A 20,802-nucleotide genomic window follows, 5' to 3' on the forward strand; every position below is an offset into this window, starting at 1 on the left:
TGTAGTTTTTTCCACACCTTCACCTCTAACTGTTCCTTCCCCACCACGATCCCAGTCCTCTCTCCACACTCCCAGTGTCGAAGTGTCCCGCAGCCCCTACAGCAGTATTTCCACCACACACTACACAGAATTATAATGTGTGTATTTAAATAAAAATGACCAGTTTTATGGTTTCAGTTTTATAGTTTCAAATTTTTATTAAACATGTTTATTAAAATTTTAAAAAAGTTTACTAAAAAAAACATTTTTCAATAAAAGTTAAAATTATTTTACACTGGTTGTCTGTCATTTCTTTCTGCGGCGAAAAAGGTTAAATACAGGGTATTTAAAAGGTGAAATGGTATTCAAAACTAGGTATATAACTGTGGGTAAATTTTAGCTTTTTGCCACAGTTGTGTTCCTGGTTGTGTTTGAAGCAAAGTATTTCACCTAAAAAGTTGTGTTTATTGTTGGTGATTTCCTAACAATGTACACAACTTTTGTTAAAAGGTGAAATACTTTGCATAAAACACAACCAGGTACACACCTGTGGCCTAAAGCTAAAAATAGAGACCATGACAAGATAGCCAACTTTGGCTGGCAAAGGTATATACTGTTGGTACAGAAGGTACACAAGTTTGGTTAGGGCACAAATCTTTCACACTCTGTCATCCTGCCAGTGTACTCTGCCTTGAGGTGACAAAGTATAGTGCAAAATTGTCCCTCATTACTGAAACCGTCACAGAACTTCTAGTGGTAATGTCATGGTAATCTTGCAAGGTGGTTTCTTCAGAGGTGTCCTCAATGGAAATGGGTTCCTTGCAGATAACAAAATTGTGGAGTACCACGCACGCTTTGATCACCTCGTCCACAGTTTCTGTCTTGAGGTTGATCGCAGTCAATAGGACCCGCCATTTGGCTGTCAGAATACCAAAGGTACATTCAACCATTCTTCTTGCTCTTGTGAGGCGGTAATTAAAAATGCGTTTTGGTCTTGTCAATCCTCTGCTAGAGTACGGTTTCAAAAGGTGTTCTGACAGCTGGAAGGCTTCATCCCCTACACAGACAAATGGCATAGGTGGACCAGATGTTTGCGGCAGCGGTCTAGGTGGTGGGAACTGGAAGGTGTTTCCATACAGTTTACGCCCCATGGCAGACAGTTTGAAAACTTGAGAGTCATTGGAGCGGCCATAGGCCCCAATATCAACCGCAATAAATTTGTATTCCGCGTCAGCGATGGCCATGAGGACAATTGAAAAATATTTCTTGTAATTGAAATATTCCGATCCCGATCCAGCTGGCTTTACAATGCGGATATGTTTCCCGTCCACAGCGCCCAAGCAGTTTGGAAACTGACATATCTGTTGAAACTTGTCAGCAATTTCAATCCACCTCTCTGTTGTGGGCTCTGGTAAAAACTCTTCAGCTAAGGAGTCCCACAGTGCACGGCATGTGTACTTCACAATTCCAGATATGGTGGAAATCCCGAGTCTGTACTGGAAATGCAGTGACGAAAGGGATTCTCCAGTTGCAAGAAATCTGTGGGGAATTAACAAACAATAAATTAGTTTTAAATCACAGCATTACATACCAAAACTGACCTATAACACTTGGAGATACAAATTACCACCAACAAGATTGCAGTGAAAGTGTGCTCTGATGCGATCATATCCAATAAATGTGGCTTACCTTAAAGTCACCATCAGACGCTCTGCGGGTGAAACTGAGAAGCGGCAATAGGTGTCCGCTTTTCTTATGAGGTGTGCAATGCGCTCCACCAAGTAATCAAAATTCTCCATTTTCATCCTAACATATCCAAAAAATTTATCCGGGTTTCGTCGAAGGTCCATGCAGAGTGTAGAATAGACCCCACACGTCATTCTCTTGGCTGTGATGGGGTGGATCCACAAACGTCGTCTACGATGCCTGATGCGCTGCTGTCTCGCTCTCTCCTTCTCCAGAACAATCACCCTCAAACGATTTGCCTCCGCTGTAAAATCCGCCAAATTCTTCAAAATATTTCCATTGACAACATCCATCTTCGCCAGTAACTTGCTCTTCTCTCCAACCTGCACTTTCTCCTCTACAACCTGTCAAAGAAGGGCTGTAGGAACATGCTATATATAGTTTTCCAGTAGCCAATCCCGTTCGGAAGGCCACAAGGGTCAATTTTAAAAACCGGATCCGGCGTAATCCGTCGAAAAACGGATAGAAAAACGGATGAACCAGATGAGACGGATCCGGTTTTGTCTGTCAAGAAAAAGACGGATCCGGCAGAAAACCGGATCCGTCACATCCGGTTTTACTAAACATTTGCCGGATCCGGCGTTCCGGCACGACGCCGGATCGCGCCTGACGCCGAAAACCTGATGTGTGAAAGTAGCCTAAGCCACAAGCTTTACTTCATACACTAGTTGCACTTAACAATCACTCGCACCATCATGCAAAGTTCTGAGTGGCATTTTCACATTGTGCCCAGTATCTATTGTTAGACAATCAATAGTTAAGAAACTTGGCGACAATAAAGGCCCCGTTACACACAACGATGTCCCAGCAATCCCACCAACGATCCAACATGGATGGGATCGCTGGGATATCGTGCACGCTGGTTTCCAGGGTAAACAGCGGGTATCCAAGAGCCACGCGGCTCTTAGTTACTCACGGTTTACCTTAGATACCAGCGTGCAGCATCGCTGATTGTTGCTGAGCGATGCGTGCTGGCCAGCGGAAGACCAACGATCAAAAAATGGCCCAGACGATACTGCACGATCAGCGATACCCGGCGGGGGGGGGCGGTCGCTGATGTGTGTCACACACAGCTATGTCGCTGGCGAGATCACTGTGATGTCACAAAATCAGCAATCTCGCTAGCGATCTCGCTGTGTGTGACGGGGCCTTTAGTCTAATGTGTATGTTTAAAGGGGGGTTAAGCTTGATTAATGTCATTATCGACGGGCTCAGCAGACAGTCTAATGTGTATAGGGCCTCTCCCCCAGCAGGTGAGGTCGGGGAAGATAAAGATCTGAAGATACTTTTATCCTTGACAACATAAGCTACAACCAGCCATATCTAGCAAGGATCCTCAGGTAAAGCACACAGGAGGGCTCAGCAGGGCGAGGGATTTTGCTAGGGAGAAGTCGGGTAAAATGGCAGATTAGCACATGATATAGTGCTAATGAAGTGGCTAATCTCAGGGAGCACAGCAAGGAAGGACGGTGAAGCGGGCCCAGACAGTGGATACAGAAACATTATGCAATTGGTCCCTGGAACCAAATTAGAACAATACATAGACTCATATTTCAGGTATATTTACATGGGTTTTTTTAAAAAATTAGTTTAACATTTTAACATAAGAAAACAAATCATAAAATCCTCTCTCTGCCCTAGACATTGTTTTTGCAGAATACAATGTATGGTCCTATTTAAACAATTATCCATGACTAAAGTCTGTTCTACTAAAGGTCCCTATGGCTTAAACACATCCAGGAAAAATTCAGCTAAAATAGAATACTCACTTGTCACTGGAAAAGGGGCCATAAAAGGAGGTGGGATTTATGAAAGGACTCACCAGCTTTTTCAGATTTCTCTTTTTGTTCTTGTAGCTGTTCACTTTTTGCAGTTAACTGTTTGACCCGTGTTCGAAGCTGAGAAACCTCTTCTTCTTTTGTCATTAGAGTCTCGTGCATCTGTCTCTTAGTTTCTGCAATGACCATTCCCTGGACAAGACCAAAAAATGGCATATAAAATGAAAAGCTGGTTAAAAAAAAGAAGCATGGACATAATACCACATTTGTAGTCTCATCAGATCTGGCAAAATATTGGTAATGCCAGTAATTCAACTCAACTGGAGGAATTATTAAGGTCATATCAATGGCAATAGGCAATAACCATTGGGATTAGTAGCCCCCTTTCTCTCACTGACTAACAGGATGAGGGGCTAAGTTCCAATACCATGGCTAGGAGGAGCTGAATAGCACCACAATGATGAAGGTAGATCCAATGTAGGTCCCAAGGACCCGGGTCTGGTGACCAGTGGGAATACCAACTGCAGAATGGATCCATACTGATCTAACAGATATCAAGTGGAAAGGTGATCGCGGTATTCCAGCCAGTACAAACTAACTGCACTAGAGACATTAAAGGTGAATTCAACTTGTAAGTTACTGTAATTCATTTATAGAATGGAAAAATATACACATTTTCTAAATTACATGTTTTTAATATACTGCTCACATTTTTATGTTATGCCAGTGCAAAAGCCACCTGCTTTTTCACATCTGCATGGAATCTATTTCATCTATAGCAGCACATTTATTAGCACATGTTCAGGAGCAGCTACTCTCCGAGACTGTGTTTTTAATGTCTAAATTACATGGCTGTATTAGAGCTTAGTGCTTCTCAAGAGCTTTAACAGGTCACCCAAAAAGGTGCAATGGGTCTTCATTTACCTGTAGTGCCTTGTGATTTCATATGCAGGCAGTACTATAGAGGTAATCATTTCTTTAAAGGGACTGTCAGCTCAGATTGACTGTTGAAATTAGGTCCTGCCGCTCAGCTTTTCATGGCGGTCAATCATTTACATACACCTTTCCACCTGTTTGCTTTCTCTCAGTCTCCTCTTCTTCTTTGATTGACAGCTCTGGTTTCACAGAGCCAGAGAAGGGAAGAGATAAATAGAAACCAAGCAGATGGGAAGGTATATATAAATGATTGGCCGCCATAAAGCCCTGAGCGCCTGTACTTGGTTTGAACAGATATTCTGTGCTGACATTCTCTTTAATACATCTAGGGTAATAGTGTAGAATATGCACCATACATGGCACCAAGCAGGGTATGATACAGCTGCACCAGATACTCTTTGCCAACACATTGTTTTACTACTACTGCGTAGAATATTTCTAAAAAAAAAAAAAAAAAAACACAAAAAAAACAGCAGGCCTTTATGGATATTTGCTGCAAAAACATAACAGTGCAGGACACCTGTAGCACCACCGGTACCATGATGCTGGTAAATATTCTATGACTACTACAATGAGCAAAACAGATGACTTATGACGATAAACTATGGTGACATGTAAGGCCCATCTGTGTTGGGTATAATAAGCTGTCAGTGAGTTAAGGTGCTAAGAGAATATAATGTTAAGTCCTGCTGAGATTATCACAGACAGATTTGTACCTTATCTTGTTCCAGCTGCTCCACCAAATTCTTGGCATCCCTTAGCTGGGTGATCAGCTTGGTCTTCTCACTGGTGTGAAGTTCCTGGGATTTAATACACCATACTTATGACAAGAACCATTTTCCCTTCTGGGAGACACACTTTCAAGCAAACTGTGAAACAAACAATTTGCTCGAATTTTAACATATCATAAATAAGGGAATCTATTCTATTTTAACAATCTGCACATATACTCAACATTCAAATTCCAACCCCAAGAAGAAATGTCATGGAATTATGGAAATCAAGGACTGATAGACATGTTAATGATATGCAACAAGGTGGCTCAGTGGTTAGCACGACAGTCTTGCAGTGCTGGGGTCCTTGGTTCAAATCCCACCAAGGACAACATCTGCAAGGAGCTTGTAACTGGAGTACCTGGAGGAAACACACGCAAACATGGGTACTCCAGTTTCCTCCCACATTCCAAAGACATGAAATATTAATTCCAGCTCACCCAGTTTCTCTATGCTCATCAACCTGGGGCTCAGACACCGGCCTCGCCATGGCCTCACAGAGTCCGGCTCAACAGGACTGGAGTTTTCTTTTCTTTTTATTTTTCTAACGGAATTATAGTGCATGCAAAAGAAAAATGTATATGGTCGACATGACCCGGTCGACGCGTTTCGACTGCACTAAGCAGTCATACTCATGACATGAGTTCAGGCCACACACATTTAGGCTGCACACAGTAACATGAGTAACATACAGCCTAGCGATGTCGTGTTGAAAAATGGATCTTGGGGCACTTTGGAGAAATGGCCGGACCATGACTAAATCAATGCAACGGCAAGCAGTTAATGCATCTGGAATGAAAACTAGAGGGGTCAACCTAGGGTCAATTACTCCACCTCAAACGATAATTCTGGGAGTAGTACCGGTGTGTGACAATCCCTAGTGAAGGCCACTTCAAAGAACAAGAGGGCAATGGATGTCTATCCTCTTCAACAATGTTTAGTTTTGGTCTTGGATGCAATAACACCTTAGCAGCACCCAGTCATTATGCAGGAAAGTATAGCATAGTCCAACTCAAATGAATGGGGCTGACTGCAGTTCCCTACACCAGATTGGTTGGGAGCACTGATCTACATGGGAAACACAGTATGGTACACAGTGCTAAACTAAAGCAGTGCTTCCACATGAAAGAAGCACTCCTCCCATCAAAGTATTCATCCTTTAACATAATGCAATAATCATATTATACAGCACTGTATACTTTAAGGCTATGTGCACGCATGCGGAATTCCCACGAAAAACTATCGTTTTGCAAGCGTAAATAGCTTGCAGAATGCTAGCGTTTTCCAAGCGATCTGTACCATCGCTTGGAGAACTGACTGACAGGTTGGTCACACTCGTCAAACATAGTGTTTGACAAGTGTGAGCAACTTTTTACTATTGAGGCCGCCTATGCAGCAGTAGTAAAAGATATAATGTAAAAATAATTTTTTAAAAATCGTGATATTCTCACCTTCCGGCGGCCGCCGCAGCATTCCCAGGCCTCAGCGATGCTTCCGGCAAGTCCCGTTCCTAGCGATGCCTTGCGACAATGACCCCAGATGACGGAATCAGGAAAAGAGAAGATTGACGGCACTCCAGAAATAAAGAAAAAAAATAAATTTTTTCATGACCCTATGACTAAGAGTGCACACCAGGCACTCGAAACGCATCAGGCAACTTGTTTTTAATATGGCTTGATTTGCCACAATAAAATTTTTTTTTTTTTTCTTTATTTCTGGAGTGCTGTCAGTCTTCTTTTTTCCTGATTCCGCTATGCTAACTAGCTTGGACGTGCACCCTCCACATGTGAATTGGCTCGTCTAATTTGGATTCATCTCGTGGCAGCTCCAGGACCTCCCCCCATGACCCCAGATGACGTAGCATCTCGCGAGACCGCTACGTCATCACAGATCATAGTCGCAAGGCATCACTGGGACCTGTAGATGCCAGCAGCGTAGCGGACAGGCAGGAAGGCTGCGGGGGCTGCCGGAAGGTGAGAATATCACGATTTTCTTAATTTTAATTCTTTTTTTAACAGGGATATGGTACATAGAGCCTGGAGGACAGTCTCCTCTCCTCCAGACCCTGGGTACCATCCGCACATTTCCCGCTTACTTTGCGCATGGTGGGCATAGCCACATACGGAGAGTAAGCAGATCAATGCATTCCTATGTGTGCGGAATCCCTGTGATTACGCAAAAAGAATGAGCATGCTGCATATTTTTCCACGATGCGATTCCGCCACGGAAAATTATGCAGCATTAGCACAGCATGTGCGGAATGCCATTGAATACAATGGGTTGCAGATTTTTAGCATTTATGGCGAAAAAAAGCGGCAAAAACGCTAAAAATCAGCAACGTGTGCACACAGCCTAAATTGCTTGTTTTGCCTTTGTAACCAGCTAATACTGTTTTCCATAAGATCTATGATATGTGGTTAACAATGGACTAGCTGAATCCTTCTAAGGCTAGTTTCACACTAGCGTTTATTCGACGCAGCGCACGGCGCTGCTAAGCCCCGCCCCCTACCGGCTCCCTGCCCGCCCCATCCGGTCATCGCCGCCTACTGTCGCACATAGACGCTTGCGATCTGCGCACCCTATCTTTAGCATAGGGTGCGCAGATCGTGCGCTGGCTGTGCGCTAGTAGGATTTTGGCGTGCGCTGTGCACTTATGAAGGTGCACCGTGCACGCCGAAAAGCAACATGCTGCGTTGGGCACGCATGGGCGCACCTTCAAAAGTGTGCAGCGCACGCCAAAATCCTACAAGCGCACGGCCAGCGCACCCTATGCTAAAGATAGGGTGCGCAGATCGCAAGCGTCCATGTGCGATAGTAGGCGGCGATGGGCGGATGGGGCGAGCAGGGGGCGGGGCTTAGCGGCGCCGTGCACTGCGTCGAATAAACGCTAGTGTGAAACTAGCCTAAGATCTACATGAAAACAGGAGGTCAATTTTCACTGTACAAGTCACCAGTCACTGCAAAAGTCCCTGGCAGGGACAAGTGGAGCAGAGTCAGGAGTCTCTACATAGATCAGTGAGAACAGAAGAATTAAGTGGGTAGAAAGGCAAAATGAGCAATTTTAAGTACACAGCGTTATATAATATGCTGATTACAATATATTAAAGAGGATAAAAACTGTGATGCAGTGTCAGTCTTTGCTTGTGTATGGACAATTTTATTCCTCCTTTCTTGCAGAAAAGGGAACATTCCAACAGTTTGCTTTTGTTTTGTTTTTATGGGTGGTGGATTGGAAAAGTGGAGCATTTTATGATTTTGCTGAATCCTTGGAGCAGGTATGTATTACTGTAGGCAGAAAAAAAGTCTAATTTCTGAAAGATACTGAACATAGCAGAAAACATACAGCCATGTTTACCTTCACTTTCTCAAGCTCTTGGAGCCTCTCCTCTAGCTGATTCTGTAGAGCCTCTTTTTCACTGCTTAGCTGAGCACCCTTTTCTTTATGTGACCGAATCATCTCTTTACATCTCTGAAGAAGGTTCTCCTGGCGTTTCACTCTTACTTGCAGGGCATCAAGTGTATTTGCGCCTTCCCCGCTTCCATCTCCTGAAGGAAAGATAGGAAGTAAAATAGATGGAACTAAGAAAACAAACAACATTAACACTTCGTAGTATGGATAGTATCACTATGAACAGAGGGAATCAAACACTTTCTTAGATTGTTATATGTGCATTTTACAGAATGTGTCTATATATAAGCAGCCCCATCCGTGTTTCCCGCTCACTACTGCATTCACATTACCAGATGTGGGCGAGCTGTCCGCATCTCCTTCCTGTCCTGTGCTCCGATTTTCAGGCTCAGATGAAGTGACAGATGCCTCTGGTTGCACTTGTCCTTTTCCAAGCCGCTGTTTAAGTAAAGTTACCTAAACAAAGGAAAAACGGGGTGACGTCTTCTGCTGGATCCATAAGCCTAACAGCTCTGTACAGCTGCCATGTGCACAGAAAGGCATGAATGGATCCTGTCATTTGCGATCAGTAAAGCACTTCTAACTTCGTCTTCTCCAACACAGAACTATATAACTAATGTGTGAATGCATCCTTATTGATATGAAGGCAATCTTTTCACATATTGAGGAGCGTTAGGTCATAGATTATTTTGAGAGACACGAGTAACAATTACAGCAAGAAATAATGGCTATTATAATGGTAGCCAATATTGTAAAAAATATTGACCGTGTGGAACATTTTTTTTTTTTACTTTAAGGGAACCTGTCATGTGAAACACTATTACCCTGCACCAAGAGGAATTGAACTTAATTCCTCCCAGCAACCTCCAGCCTTCAGTCAGAGCTCAGCATACGTTCAGCAACGGCTCTAAGCACTCCCTGCCACTGATGAATGGCTTTGCCGGTTGTCAGTCAGTGCAGGGGCATGGTTAAACCACTGCTCACCATATACTGAGCATTGAATGAAGCCACATCTGAAGAGAACTGAAATCTGGAAGAATAAAGTTCATTTCCTCCCAGTAGCTGCACTTACAATGCGGCAGTCGCACGGCTCTAGAACAAAATTAACCTGCAGATTAACCCCATATCTCAAGTTTGGAAGTTGTTCCCTACCCCATGCATAGAGGATAACATCCTTAATTGCTGGAATCAGACCAAAGGGACCTTCAACGATCACAAAAAACTCAGCTCTGAAGAGCCCTTGGGAATGGAGTGATTGTCAATCATGCATTCTGCTGCTCAATTAATTCTTAATGAAACTGCCAGACATAGCCGAGCACTGCGCTCAGCTGTTCTTCAGCACTCCCATAAGAATACCGCAGGATACATTCATTCTGAAGAGCCCAGATTTTTGGGACAGGCGAGTGGCCCAGCGATCAGAAAGTCCCAGGGATGCGGGATAACTTTACAATGCACTTTAAACACACATTTTAAAAATGTTGTACTGGAGAAAAACAAAAAAACTCAACTGAAGTAGACTTGAATAACATGCATGATGTAAAAGCATGTTCTCTAATTAGAAGAGTGTAGTTACTTTGTCAAATGGGTACACATTGCCGTGGTGGGACAGCTTTATACTTTTTTAATCAAAACAGTGTTTATTATTTAATGCATTTGCTTTTTTACTTATTTAATTTTCATTAGGGTATATGCACACATTGTTTTTTCCTTGGGTTTTGTTAAAATGTTGTACTGCTTGATTTCTACAGACCATCACTGTAAATTACTGACTGCGGAATTAAAGGGTTATCAATCTTGTACATTTAGGGCATATTCACAACTGCCGAGCATATGGGCTCAGCAAGGTTCTGAACTAACTTACAAATCAATGAAAGAGTGATGCATGAGTGGCCATCTCTCAGGCAGCGGTGCCAAAGAGGCCCCATCCTCAATATAGATATGGGACCTCAATACATCACACACTTACGGCATATCCTGTATAAGCCGCTGCCAGACAACTAACTCCAAGTAAAACGCAAGGATCAGATGATGAAATTTAACAAGCCTGATCCTTCTTTCCCCCATTATCATCTGTTTGTGCAGAATCAAAATGCCCATGATGCTGGTCCAGATGAAGACAAGTATGTCACGCAGACTGTTCTCTAATGTGTATGGAGATATTTAATGCAATTTTCACTTACAGTCATCTCAACATGTTCTCATACACAACCACGACATTTGTCACCATTCCTTAAATAAAATACAGTATATACCCGTGAATAAGCTGAGATTTTCAGCCCATTTCTTTGGGCTGAAAGCCCCCCACCCCCCCTCGGCTTATACACAAGTCATATACACGAGTATATACGGTACCTGCTCCTCATTTTTAGCGACCAAATAATAGACACCTGGAAGAAACCATATAGCGTATACACAGTGCTACTCAGATATGATCAATGAACATCTTACCAGTTCTCTAAGAGATACTCAGCCAAGGTTTTAAAGCTCTGAGGCCCATGAGAAGTCCATGTCAGGCTTGCCAAACACCATCCTATAGCTTTAAATCAGCATGTAATGAAGTACTGTATATACTCGAGTATAAACCGAGGCCCCTAATTTTGCCACAAAAAACTGGGAAAACTTATTGACTTGAGTATAAGCCTAGGGTGGAAAATGCAGCAGCTACTGGTACATTTCAAAAATAAAGATACCAATAAAAGTAAAATTAATGAGACATTTAATCAGTAGGTCAAATGTTTTTGAATATCCATATTGAATCAGGAGCTCCATATAATGCTCCATACAGTTCATGATGGCCCCATAAGATGCTCCATACAAAATACGCCCCATATAATGCTGCACAAAGGTTAATAATGGCCCCATAAGATGCTCCATAGAATAATATGCCCCATATGCTACTCCATAAAGGTTGATGGCCCCTTAAGATGCTCCATAGATATATTTGCCCCATATGCTGCTCCATAAAAGTTGATGGCCCCATATAATGCATAAAGGTTATGGCCCCATAAGGCTTTTTTTCACCCTTACCAAGTTTTTTGCGGCCTGTTATTGCGGGCCCTACCGTCACAATTTTCACGGTCTGCGGCAATGAACGGAACGCAAAAAATGTGCGTATCACCGTTTTTCAGGTTTCCAATACTATGGAAGAAGTATTTGAAAAAAGAAAAACGGTGTTCTGCAAAACCGGAAGTGACGGTGCACCGCAAAAACAAACTTCCGTTGTTTTTGTGGCCCCACTGATTTTCAATGGGGGCCGTGTCCGTAAGCCGTGAAAAAGATCGAGCAGGCTCGATCTTTCTCCACGGCCGAAAATACGGCCCTCTCGGCCATACCGACTAATTTTTGCAGGACGATTTTGCGGCACCATAGAAATCTATTGGGGCCGCAAAAACGGCCAGCAAAAACCCGGTAAGTGTAAAAGAAGCCCAAGATGCTCCATAGAATATGCCCCATATACTGCTCCATATATCCTGATGGCCCCCTAAGATGCTCCATAAAGATTATGGCCCCATAAGATGCCCCATAGATATATATGCCCCATATGCTGCTGCGATTAAAAAAAAAAATATATATATATATGACACACTGAACCTCTTGTCGCTGATGACCAGGTGCCGGTGTCGCCGCTTGCTCAGGCCTCCGGCACCTGCGATTTTCACCTATCCCCGTTCCACCGCCGCGCACCGCTGTGCCTTCCGGGTCTCTGCAGTGACTGTTCAGGCAGAGGGCGCGCACTAACCATGTCATCGCACCCTCTCACCTGAACATCACAGCCAGAGGACGCTGAAGACAGAGCGGCGCGTGGCGGTGGAACGGAGACAGGTGAATATCGCATTGCTTCCCCCCCCGTCCTCCTCACCCCCTCCTGGCGCGGTCTTTGCACTCCTTGCTTCTCCGATGGTCTCTGACATCTCCTTCCAGTGTTCAGCGGTCACATGGTACCGCTCATTGAAGTAATGAATATGCGTATATTCATTACTTTAATGAGCGGTACCATATGACCGCTGAACATAGGAAGAGCTGCGGTGCAGGAGACCATCTGAGAAGCAGGGACTGCAGAGACCGCGCCAGGAGGGGGTGAGTATGATCTGACAGCTGCCGGCTCCCCGTCCCCCGCCGACCCCCAGGACAAAGACTCGAGTATAAGCCGAGAGGGGTACTTTCAGCCTAAAAAAATGGGTTGAAAATCTCGGCTTATACTTGAGTATAAACGGTATTAGATATTGGCTTTGCTTTTTTAAAATTCATAGTTCAATAAATTATTTTAAGTCTCTAATTGTAACTACTTGCAAGATAGATGGATGTGTCTACATGAAACGGCTTGATAGCCTGGCAACTAAATTACCAATCTAGATTTAGGCACCCTACCTATATACCGTGTCTACCATTACAATCTCACTGCAATACTGAGGAATTACCAAATGTAAACACAATTTTAAGATTTATTAATACCAGCAGCAGATAGCTGCAAAAGCAATAAATTATTAAATTGTGTACATTATAGAGGTGTGTACAGGCTCCAAGCATGATGTACCCTGAGATTACCTGAGTTTGTAGAACACTAATTAACTGGTCTTTCTCTTCAAGAGAAGCATCAAACTCTTCCTGCAGGTGTTTCTTCGCCTGCTGATCCATCTGAATTTCCTGTAGGGAATTACCAATAAGGGAATTATTCTTCAACTTTCTATTAGTGTCAAGTAAATTCCATTTAAAAGGTATCTGCCATTGGGCTCATCCAAGTCATGGGCTAAGAGTCCCATCTCAGCATCAATTGCTGATTAGCCTCAAGCTCTGCCTGATATAAGACGATCGACAGAAACCCAAATAAGCCCAGCCAAAACTTAGAAACGCAGTCTTCAGCATTGAAATTGCAACAAGAAACATTGCAACAAGAAGATTTAGGCTGTGTGCGCATGATGCGATTTTTAAGCGTTTTTGCCGCGAAAACGTTTACAAATCGTGTACAGAAGGCACCCCATGCATTCCTATGGCATTCCGCACATGCTGTGCTAATGCTGCGCTTTTTTCCGCGGCGGAATCGCATCACGGAAAAAAAATCGCAGCATGATCATTCTTTTGTGCGGAATCGCCAGGAATTGCCGCGATTCCGCACCCATAGGAATGCATGAGAATCGCTTACTTCCCGCATGTGGCTATGCCCACCATGCGGGAAGTTAAGCGCCTCATGTGCGGTTGGTACCCACGGTGTTGAGGAGAGGAGACTGTCCACCAGGCCCTGGGTACCATACCCCTGAAAAAAAAAAAATAAATAAAATAAAAAATCGGGGTATATTTACCTTCCGACATCCCGCGCTGCATTCCCGGCCTAAGCGTTCCCAGTAATGCCTTGCGGCAAGGTCCTGTGATGACGTGGTCTCGCGAGATCGCTATAGTAACGCGAGACCAACGTCATCACAGGTCTCGCAAGGCATTACTGGGAACGCTGAGGCCCGGGATGGCAGCGCGGGACGTCGGAAGGTAAATATACCCCGATTTTTTATTTTTTTAGCATTTTTAACATTTTATCTTTTACTATTGAGGCCGCATAGGCGGCCTCAATAGTAAAAAGCTGCTCACACTTGTCAAACACTATGTTTGACGAGTGTGACCAACCTGTTAATCACTTTCCAAGCGATGCTTCAAAATCGCTTGGAAAGTGCTGAGAAAGTCGCAGCAAAATCGCAAACAGAATCACGGTAAAATCGCTGTGAAATCGCGCAGAAAAAAACGTGCGATTTCTGGGAAGGAGTCCGGTTTTCAGTGTGCGGTTTAACACGCAACGTGGGCACATAGCCTTATGAAAATCCAGTGTTGATAGACATATCATAAGCAAAAGACGAAAAATATAAACAATGAGGGCCACGTGCAGAAATACATGCACTTACATGCCGTGGCTTGCTATCAGTAAGATTTGCGAATGGAGATTGCAAGACGGCACACAAATCTTCAAGATCCACTGCTAGCATCTCCCTTTGCAATTGCCGACCAAATACAGGGTGGGCCATGTATATGGATACACCTAAATAAAATGGGAATGGTTGGTGATATCAACTTCCTGTTAGTGACACATTAGTATATGGGAGGGGGGAACTTTTCAAGATGGGTGGCGACCATGGTGGCCATTTTGAAGGTGGCCATTTTGGATCCAACTTAATTTCAGTGCGCCGATCTGGGTCATCTTTGTTGAGATGCTGCAGCAGCTGGATTTTGTAAGGGTGCCATTTGTGAGTAGCTAATATCCGTCAAAGGGATGTCCGACTGATGCCAGATCGGCGCGCTGAATTTGCAGAATGGGCAAAACAAAAATTGGAACAGGACCCCAGTTTACACAGAACATTATGTTCAGTGATGAGGCAAACTTTTTTGGGTGGGCCATTTATATGGATACACATAAATAAAATGGTGACAGTTTTATTGCGTAGGGTGTCTGGCAATGAAATCTGCTGCAATGACCCGGGTACTGGGTTCACCAGACATCAACACAATTTCTATCTGCTTCTCACGTGTTAACCTCTGTGACATGTCAATGGTTGTAAACAAAGAGAAACTTGTAAATAACTCATGAAAGAATAAAGTTATGTTAAAACCAAGCACACCATTGTTTTTCTTGTGAAATTCTCAATAAGTGATGTGTCACATGACCCTCTTTCCCATTGGAAAAAATATAGTTGGATCCAAAATGGCTGACTTTCCAGCTGCCATTGCAGTCTTGCTCTGCACCATGATTTCCTTTGAGAGTGGTGGCATAAGCTCAAAGGAACTGCTCTAGCTGGACAGGTGGCTCGTAGTCTAGTGTCATGCAAACACGTTTTGATGGTTTGTGTGGACAATGTTTGATGTTTTATATGCATTGTATGGGAGGTTTAATTTCACTTGCAGCATTAAATGAATTGCTACATGCTTTTCTTCAAATCTGAAAAGAATTTGTGGGCAACAGCATGAAGAGGGAACGTCACATTGGTCACACTCCCAGGATTATGGTATGGGGTAGCCTAATGTTCAGTAGCCGGACCCCTCTGGTAGTCATTCCGGGTAGCCGTTTTTTAACACATCGCCAGGCCGCATGTTATTTGGCTACTGTGAGCAGCCTGCAAGCCCTAAATGTGTTACCGTGGCCTGCATGGGCTCTAGATTTGTCTCCCATCGAGCAAATAGAGGAGGCCATTGATTGGCAATTACAAAGGGAGCGCCGAGAAGCGGCTCTTGATTTGAAAGTTCAAGTGCATTCTGCATAGCAGAACTTTTCCTCAGATAATTTTATTTATAGCACACAAGGCGTACAACTTTATTTCTGAGAGTGGCACTCATACCAAAAAAATTTAATAAATCAAGAAGTTTTGAAAATTTTGTTTCCGTTATTTGCATATTATGAACATGTCTATTGAACAAGGAATTTTCATAACTGCTTGACTTTTCCTACTTGGCATTACAATTTCAATGACGGAGTGAATTTTGTGACTGGATAAAAAAAAATACTGAGAAAAACTTTACACCAAGGCCTGCGAAGGGAACAATGGGGAATCCTCTACATCTAGAAGAAAGAAGGTTTAATCACACATGCAGATTCTATAGTGTAAGAGCAGAGAGAAATTCAAGTACCGTATTTTTCAGACTATAAGACAAACTTTCCTCCTCCAAAAATTTGAAGGAAAATGGGGGGTGCGGCTTATAGTCTAGATGTACCCTGCTGTAGCTGGGAAGCGGCATACGAGAGGGTCACAGGAGGCAAAAGCCTGTTGATACGGATACCCCCTGTGCCCGCTGTTAAGGAGAAATGAATATTCACTGCTCCCCATGTCCATAATCCCTCCCACCTCAAACCACTGAAGCCAGTGCTGAGAGGAAGGGGAGGGGACTATGGGCATGGGGAGCAGTGAATATTCATTTTCTTTAATAGCGGGCAGTGTTAGCCGCTGCCAACTGCTTCCTGCAGCGTCTGGGAGATCAAGTGTGGCCACCACTAAAGAGAATGAATATTCACTGCTCCCTACGCCCATGGGAGTGGAGAGCAGTGAATATTCATTTTTTATAATGGCGGGCACACGTGATCACTGAGCCTCTGCAGGAAGCCTGCAGCTGGGGCTAACAGTGTGCCTGCTATTAAAGAAGATGAATTCACTGCTCTACACGTCCAAAGTATCATAGATTATGGGCACTACTTTCATTGATGGGACTTTAACCCCTTCCCGACCTGTGAAAATTGGTGAAATATCACAATCCAGCCATGGCCGATGCTGCTATAGCATCGGCCTTGGCTGGAGACTGAGATCCGACTGACCCCCGTCAGTCGTGTGGGGGGGGGGGGGGGGATCTGCTGCCACTGTTAACATCTGCTCCCCTTCCGATCCCCCCCCCCGGTACCTCCTATGTCCCTCTGGCCGTCCGGGTGTCCCGCCGTCCCGGATAATGGGTGCCGTCATCTTGGAAAATGGCGGGCGCATGCGCAGTGCGCCCGTCGCGCTGCAGATTCATTCATTCATTTTGATCACTGTGAAACTCTCAGTGATCAAAATAAAAAATAAAGAAAATAAACCCCCTTTATCACCCCCATAGGTAGGCACAAATAATAAAATAAAGAAAATATTTTTCCATTAGGGTTAGGGTTGGAATTAGGGTTAAGATTAGGGTTAGACGTGTGGTTAGGGTTAGAGTTGGCATAGAAAAAAATTCAAAAAAACTCATACCACAAGATATGGCCTTCCCAAAACCCTGTCCGATGACAAATGCACATATAGCAGGATGCAGCAGGCCTCCACTAATAAAGGCAAGGGGCAGCACAGGTGCAAACTAATGATAAAAACAACCACCCCACACCTACCAGACCATGGAGGGGTTGCCTGCCTAGTAGAAAGAATGCACGTAGATAAGGCTTGCATAGGACGCCAGTCACACATATATAAGTGTGATGCAAAGTGTCTGGCTTGCAACCTATTAATGACGCCCATAGTATTATCAGGCGGGCTGCTCCAGCACTATAGTATGCAACACTCAGTGACAGACGCCCCAATAGACCAAGCCAACAGAAAGAGGCCCGGCTGCATCCTGCAAAAACTGATATAAGTGCAAAAAATTAATGCATACAATGAGTACATTAAATGAGGTATTGGTTAGTACTTTGGCCAAAATAGATTAAGCCTGCAAGCCACGTCACGGCTCCTCATTCGTGAGTCCTAACACTAATATCAAAACAGCTAACATACAAAAAAACTCATACCACAAGATGAGTGGGGCTTAATCTAGTTTGGCCAAAGTACTAACCAATACAATACATGTGCCCAAACAGTGGTTTACCCCCACATATGGGGTATCAGCGTACTCAGGAAAAATTGCACAACAACTTTTGTGGTCCAATTTCTCCTTTTAGCCTTGTGAAAATAAAAAATAGCGGGCTAAAAAATAATTTTTGAAGAAAAAAAATGATTTTTTGATTTTCACTGCTCTGCGTTACAAACTTCTGTGAAGCACTTGGGGGTTCAAAGTGTTTACCCCACACCTAGATAAGCTCCTTGAGGGGGTCTAGTTTCCAAAATGGGGTCACTTGTGGGGAAGCTCCAATGTTTAGACACACAAGGTCTCTCCAAACGTGACATGGTGTCCGCTAACGATTGGAGCTAATTTTCCATTCAAAAAGTCAAATGGCGCTCCTTCCCTTCCGGGCCCTGCCGTGCGCCCAAACAATGGTTTATGATCACATATGAGGTATCGGTGTACTCAGGAGAAATTGACCAACAAATTTTAGGATCCATTTTATCCTGTTGCCCAAGTAAAAATGAAAAAACTGAGGCTTAAAGAAAGTTTTTGTGAAAAAAAAAAAAAGTACTTTTTTTTTTTTTTTACAGATCAATTTGTCAAGCACCTGGGGGTTCAAAGTGCTCACTATGCATCTAGATAAGTTCCTTGGAGGGTCTAGTTTCCAAAATGGGGTCACTTGTGGGGAAGCTCCAATTTTTAGGCACACAGACTCTCCAAACGTGACATGGCAACCGCTAAGTATTCCAGCATATTTTCCATTAAAAAAGACAAAAGGCGCACCTTCCCTTCTGAGCCCTGCCGTGTGCCCAAACAGTGGTTTATGACCACATATGAGGTATCGGTGTACTCAGGAGAAATTGCCCAACAAACTTTAGGATCCATTTTATCCTGTTGCCCATGTGAAAATGAAAAAATTGATGCCATTTTTTCCTTCCACGTTGCTTTAGTTCCTGTGAAGCACCTGAATGGTTAATAAATTTCTTGAATGTGGTTTTGAGTAGCTTGAGGGGTGCAGTTTTTAGAATGGTGTCACTTTTGGGTATTTTCTGCATATAGACCCCTCAAAGTGACTTCAAATGTGAGGTGGTCCCTAAAAAAATGGTTTTGTAAATTTTGTTGTAAAAATGAGAAATAGCTGGTCAACTTTTAACCCTTAGGCCCTGTGCACACGGTGCGGATTCTGCTGCGGATCCTCAGCGGATTTGCCGCTGCGGATCTGCAGCAGAACTGCAGGTGATGTACAGTACCATTAAAGCCTATGTAAGAAAAAAACGCTGTGCGTTTTTTTCGTACGGTTTTTGTGCGGGAAAAAAAAAAAAGCAGCATGTGACTTCTTTTGTGCGGTTTTGCTGCAGTTTTCCACCAGCTCCATTCTACAAATCCGCAGGTGGAAAACCGTAGTGGAAAACCGCTGTAAAACCGCAATAAAACCTGCGGATTAAGTAAAATCCGCGCAGAAAAATCCGCGGGAGGATCCACACTGTGTGCACATAGCCTTATAACTTCCTAACAAAAAAAAAAATTTGTTTCCAAAATTGTGCTTATGTAAAGTAGACATGTGGAAAATGTTATTGATTAACTATTTTGAGTCACATAACTCTGGTTTAGCAGAATAAAAATTCAAAATTTGAAAATTGCGAAATTTTCAAAATTTTCGCCAAATATCCGTTTTTTTCACAAACGCAAAAATTATCGACCTAAATTTATCACTAACATGAAGCCAAATATGTCACGAAAAAATCTCAATCTCTAGGATCCGTTGAAGCGTTCCTGAGTTATTACCTCATAAAGGAACACTGGTCAAAATTGCAAAAAATGGCGAGGTCATTAAGGTCAAAAATCGTAGTTACTTACCGATAACGGTATTTCTCCAATCCCATGACGGCACCACAGAGAGAGGGGATCTGCCCCACGGGGACAGGAAGCCTACCGATAAAAAGGTGGTACCTCTCTCCCGCATCAGTTGTTTTACAGAGCATTAATAGTACTTAAGCCTAATACTAATACAACACTTTAAGAAAAAGGAATTTCTATAATTACTCAACTGCGTAGAGGAGACACCACGTGACTTTCCAGCTAAACTGTATTTACAACAAGTGCACACCCCACGCGTGTAGGGTGGGAATATACGGGTGCCGTCATGGGATCGGAGAAAAACAGTTATCGGTAAGCAACTACGATTTTCTCCTCCCCCCATGACGGCACCATGGAGAGAATTGCAGAGACTACCTATTAGGGGGGGACCACTGCCTCCAGCAACCTTCTACCAAAGGTTAGATCTGAGGAGGTGGCTAGGTCCAGCCGATAGTGGTTAAAGAAAGTTGAAGGAGAGGACCAAGTAGCGGCTCTACATATCTGCTCAATGGAGACGCCTGCTCTCTGCGCCCAGGAAATTGACACCGCTCTTGTGGAATGGGCCGTTATTCTGCCTGGGATGTCCACGCCTTCTGACAAGTACGACAAGGTGATGGCGTCCCTTACCCACCTCGCCAGCTTGCTCTTTGATGCCTTTCTCCCTTTCTTTGGTCCCTGGAAGCAGACAAAAAGAGCCCTATCCTTCCTACACTCCCTGGTTGCTGCTAAGTATTCCACTAGGCATCTCCTGACATCTAATGTGTGCAAGGTCTCTTCTCCCTTGTTTTTGGGATTGGGGCAAACGGAGGGGAGGGAGATTTCCTGAGTTCGGTGGAAACGGGACGCTACCTTCGGCAGATAGGCAGGGTCTGTTCTAAGTACCACCCTGTTATCCAGAATCTGTGTGAATGGAGGAAAGGCGGACAGAGCCTGGATGTCGCTAATTCTACGGGCCGATGTGAGGGCTACCAGGAGGGAGGTCTTGAGAGAGATTAATTTCAGCGGTGCTTTTTGCAAAGCTCAAAGGGAGGCTTGGTCAGGGCTGAGAGTACTAAGTTTAGATCCGAGGGAGGGG

General features: G+C 43.8%; 1 protein-coding gene across 3 annotated transcripts in view; it reads right to left on the reverse strand.

Moving 5' to 3' along the window:
* Positions 1-20,802, reverse strand: part of GOLGA4 (golgin A4) — a 245,424-nt gene that overhangs the window by 126,714 nt on the left and 97,908 nt on the right. For all 3 annotated transcript variants that reach the window (XM_073549893.1, XM_073549892.1, XM_073549891.1), the window contains 5 exons: positions 13,167-13,265; positions 8,954-9,077; positions 8,568-8,758; positions 5,156-5,239; positions 3,548-3,695 (listed from right to left, as the gene is read on the reverse strand). In XM_073549893.1, coding sequence (XP_073405994.1) covers positions 3,548-3,695; positions 5,156-5,239; positions 8,568-8,758; positions 8,954-9,077; positions 13,167-13,265 — 646 coding nt within the window. The remainder of the gene's footprint in view (positions 1-3,547; positions 3,696-5,155; positions 5,240-8,567; positions 8,759-8,953; positions 9,078-13,166; positions 13,266-20,802) is intronic.

Source organism: Dendrobates tinctorius, unplaced genomic scaffold, assembly GCF_039654945.1.
Source record: "Dendrobates tinctorius isolate UK_male_01 unplaced genomic scaffold, ASM3965494v1 ptg000162l, whole genome shotgun sequence".
Lineage (NCBI taxonomy): Eukaryota > Metazoa > Chordata > Amphibia > Anura > Dendrobatidae > Dendrobates > Dendrobates tinctorius.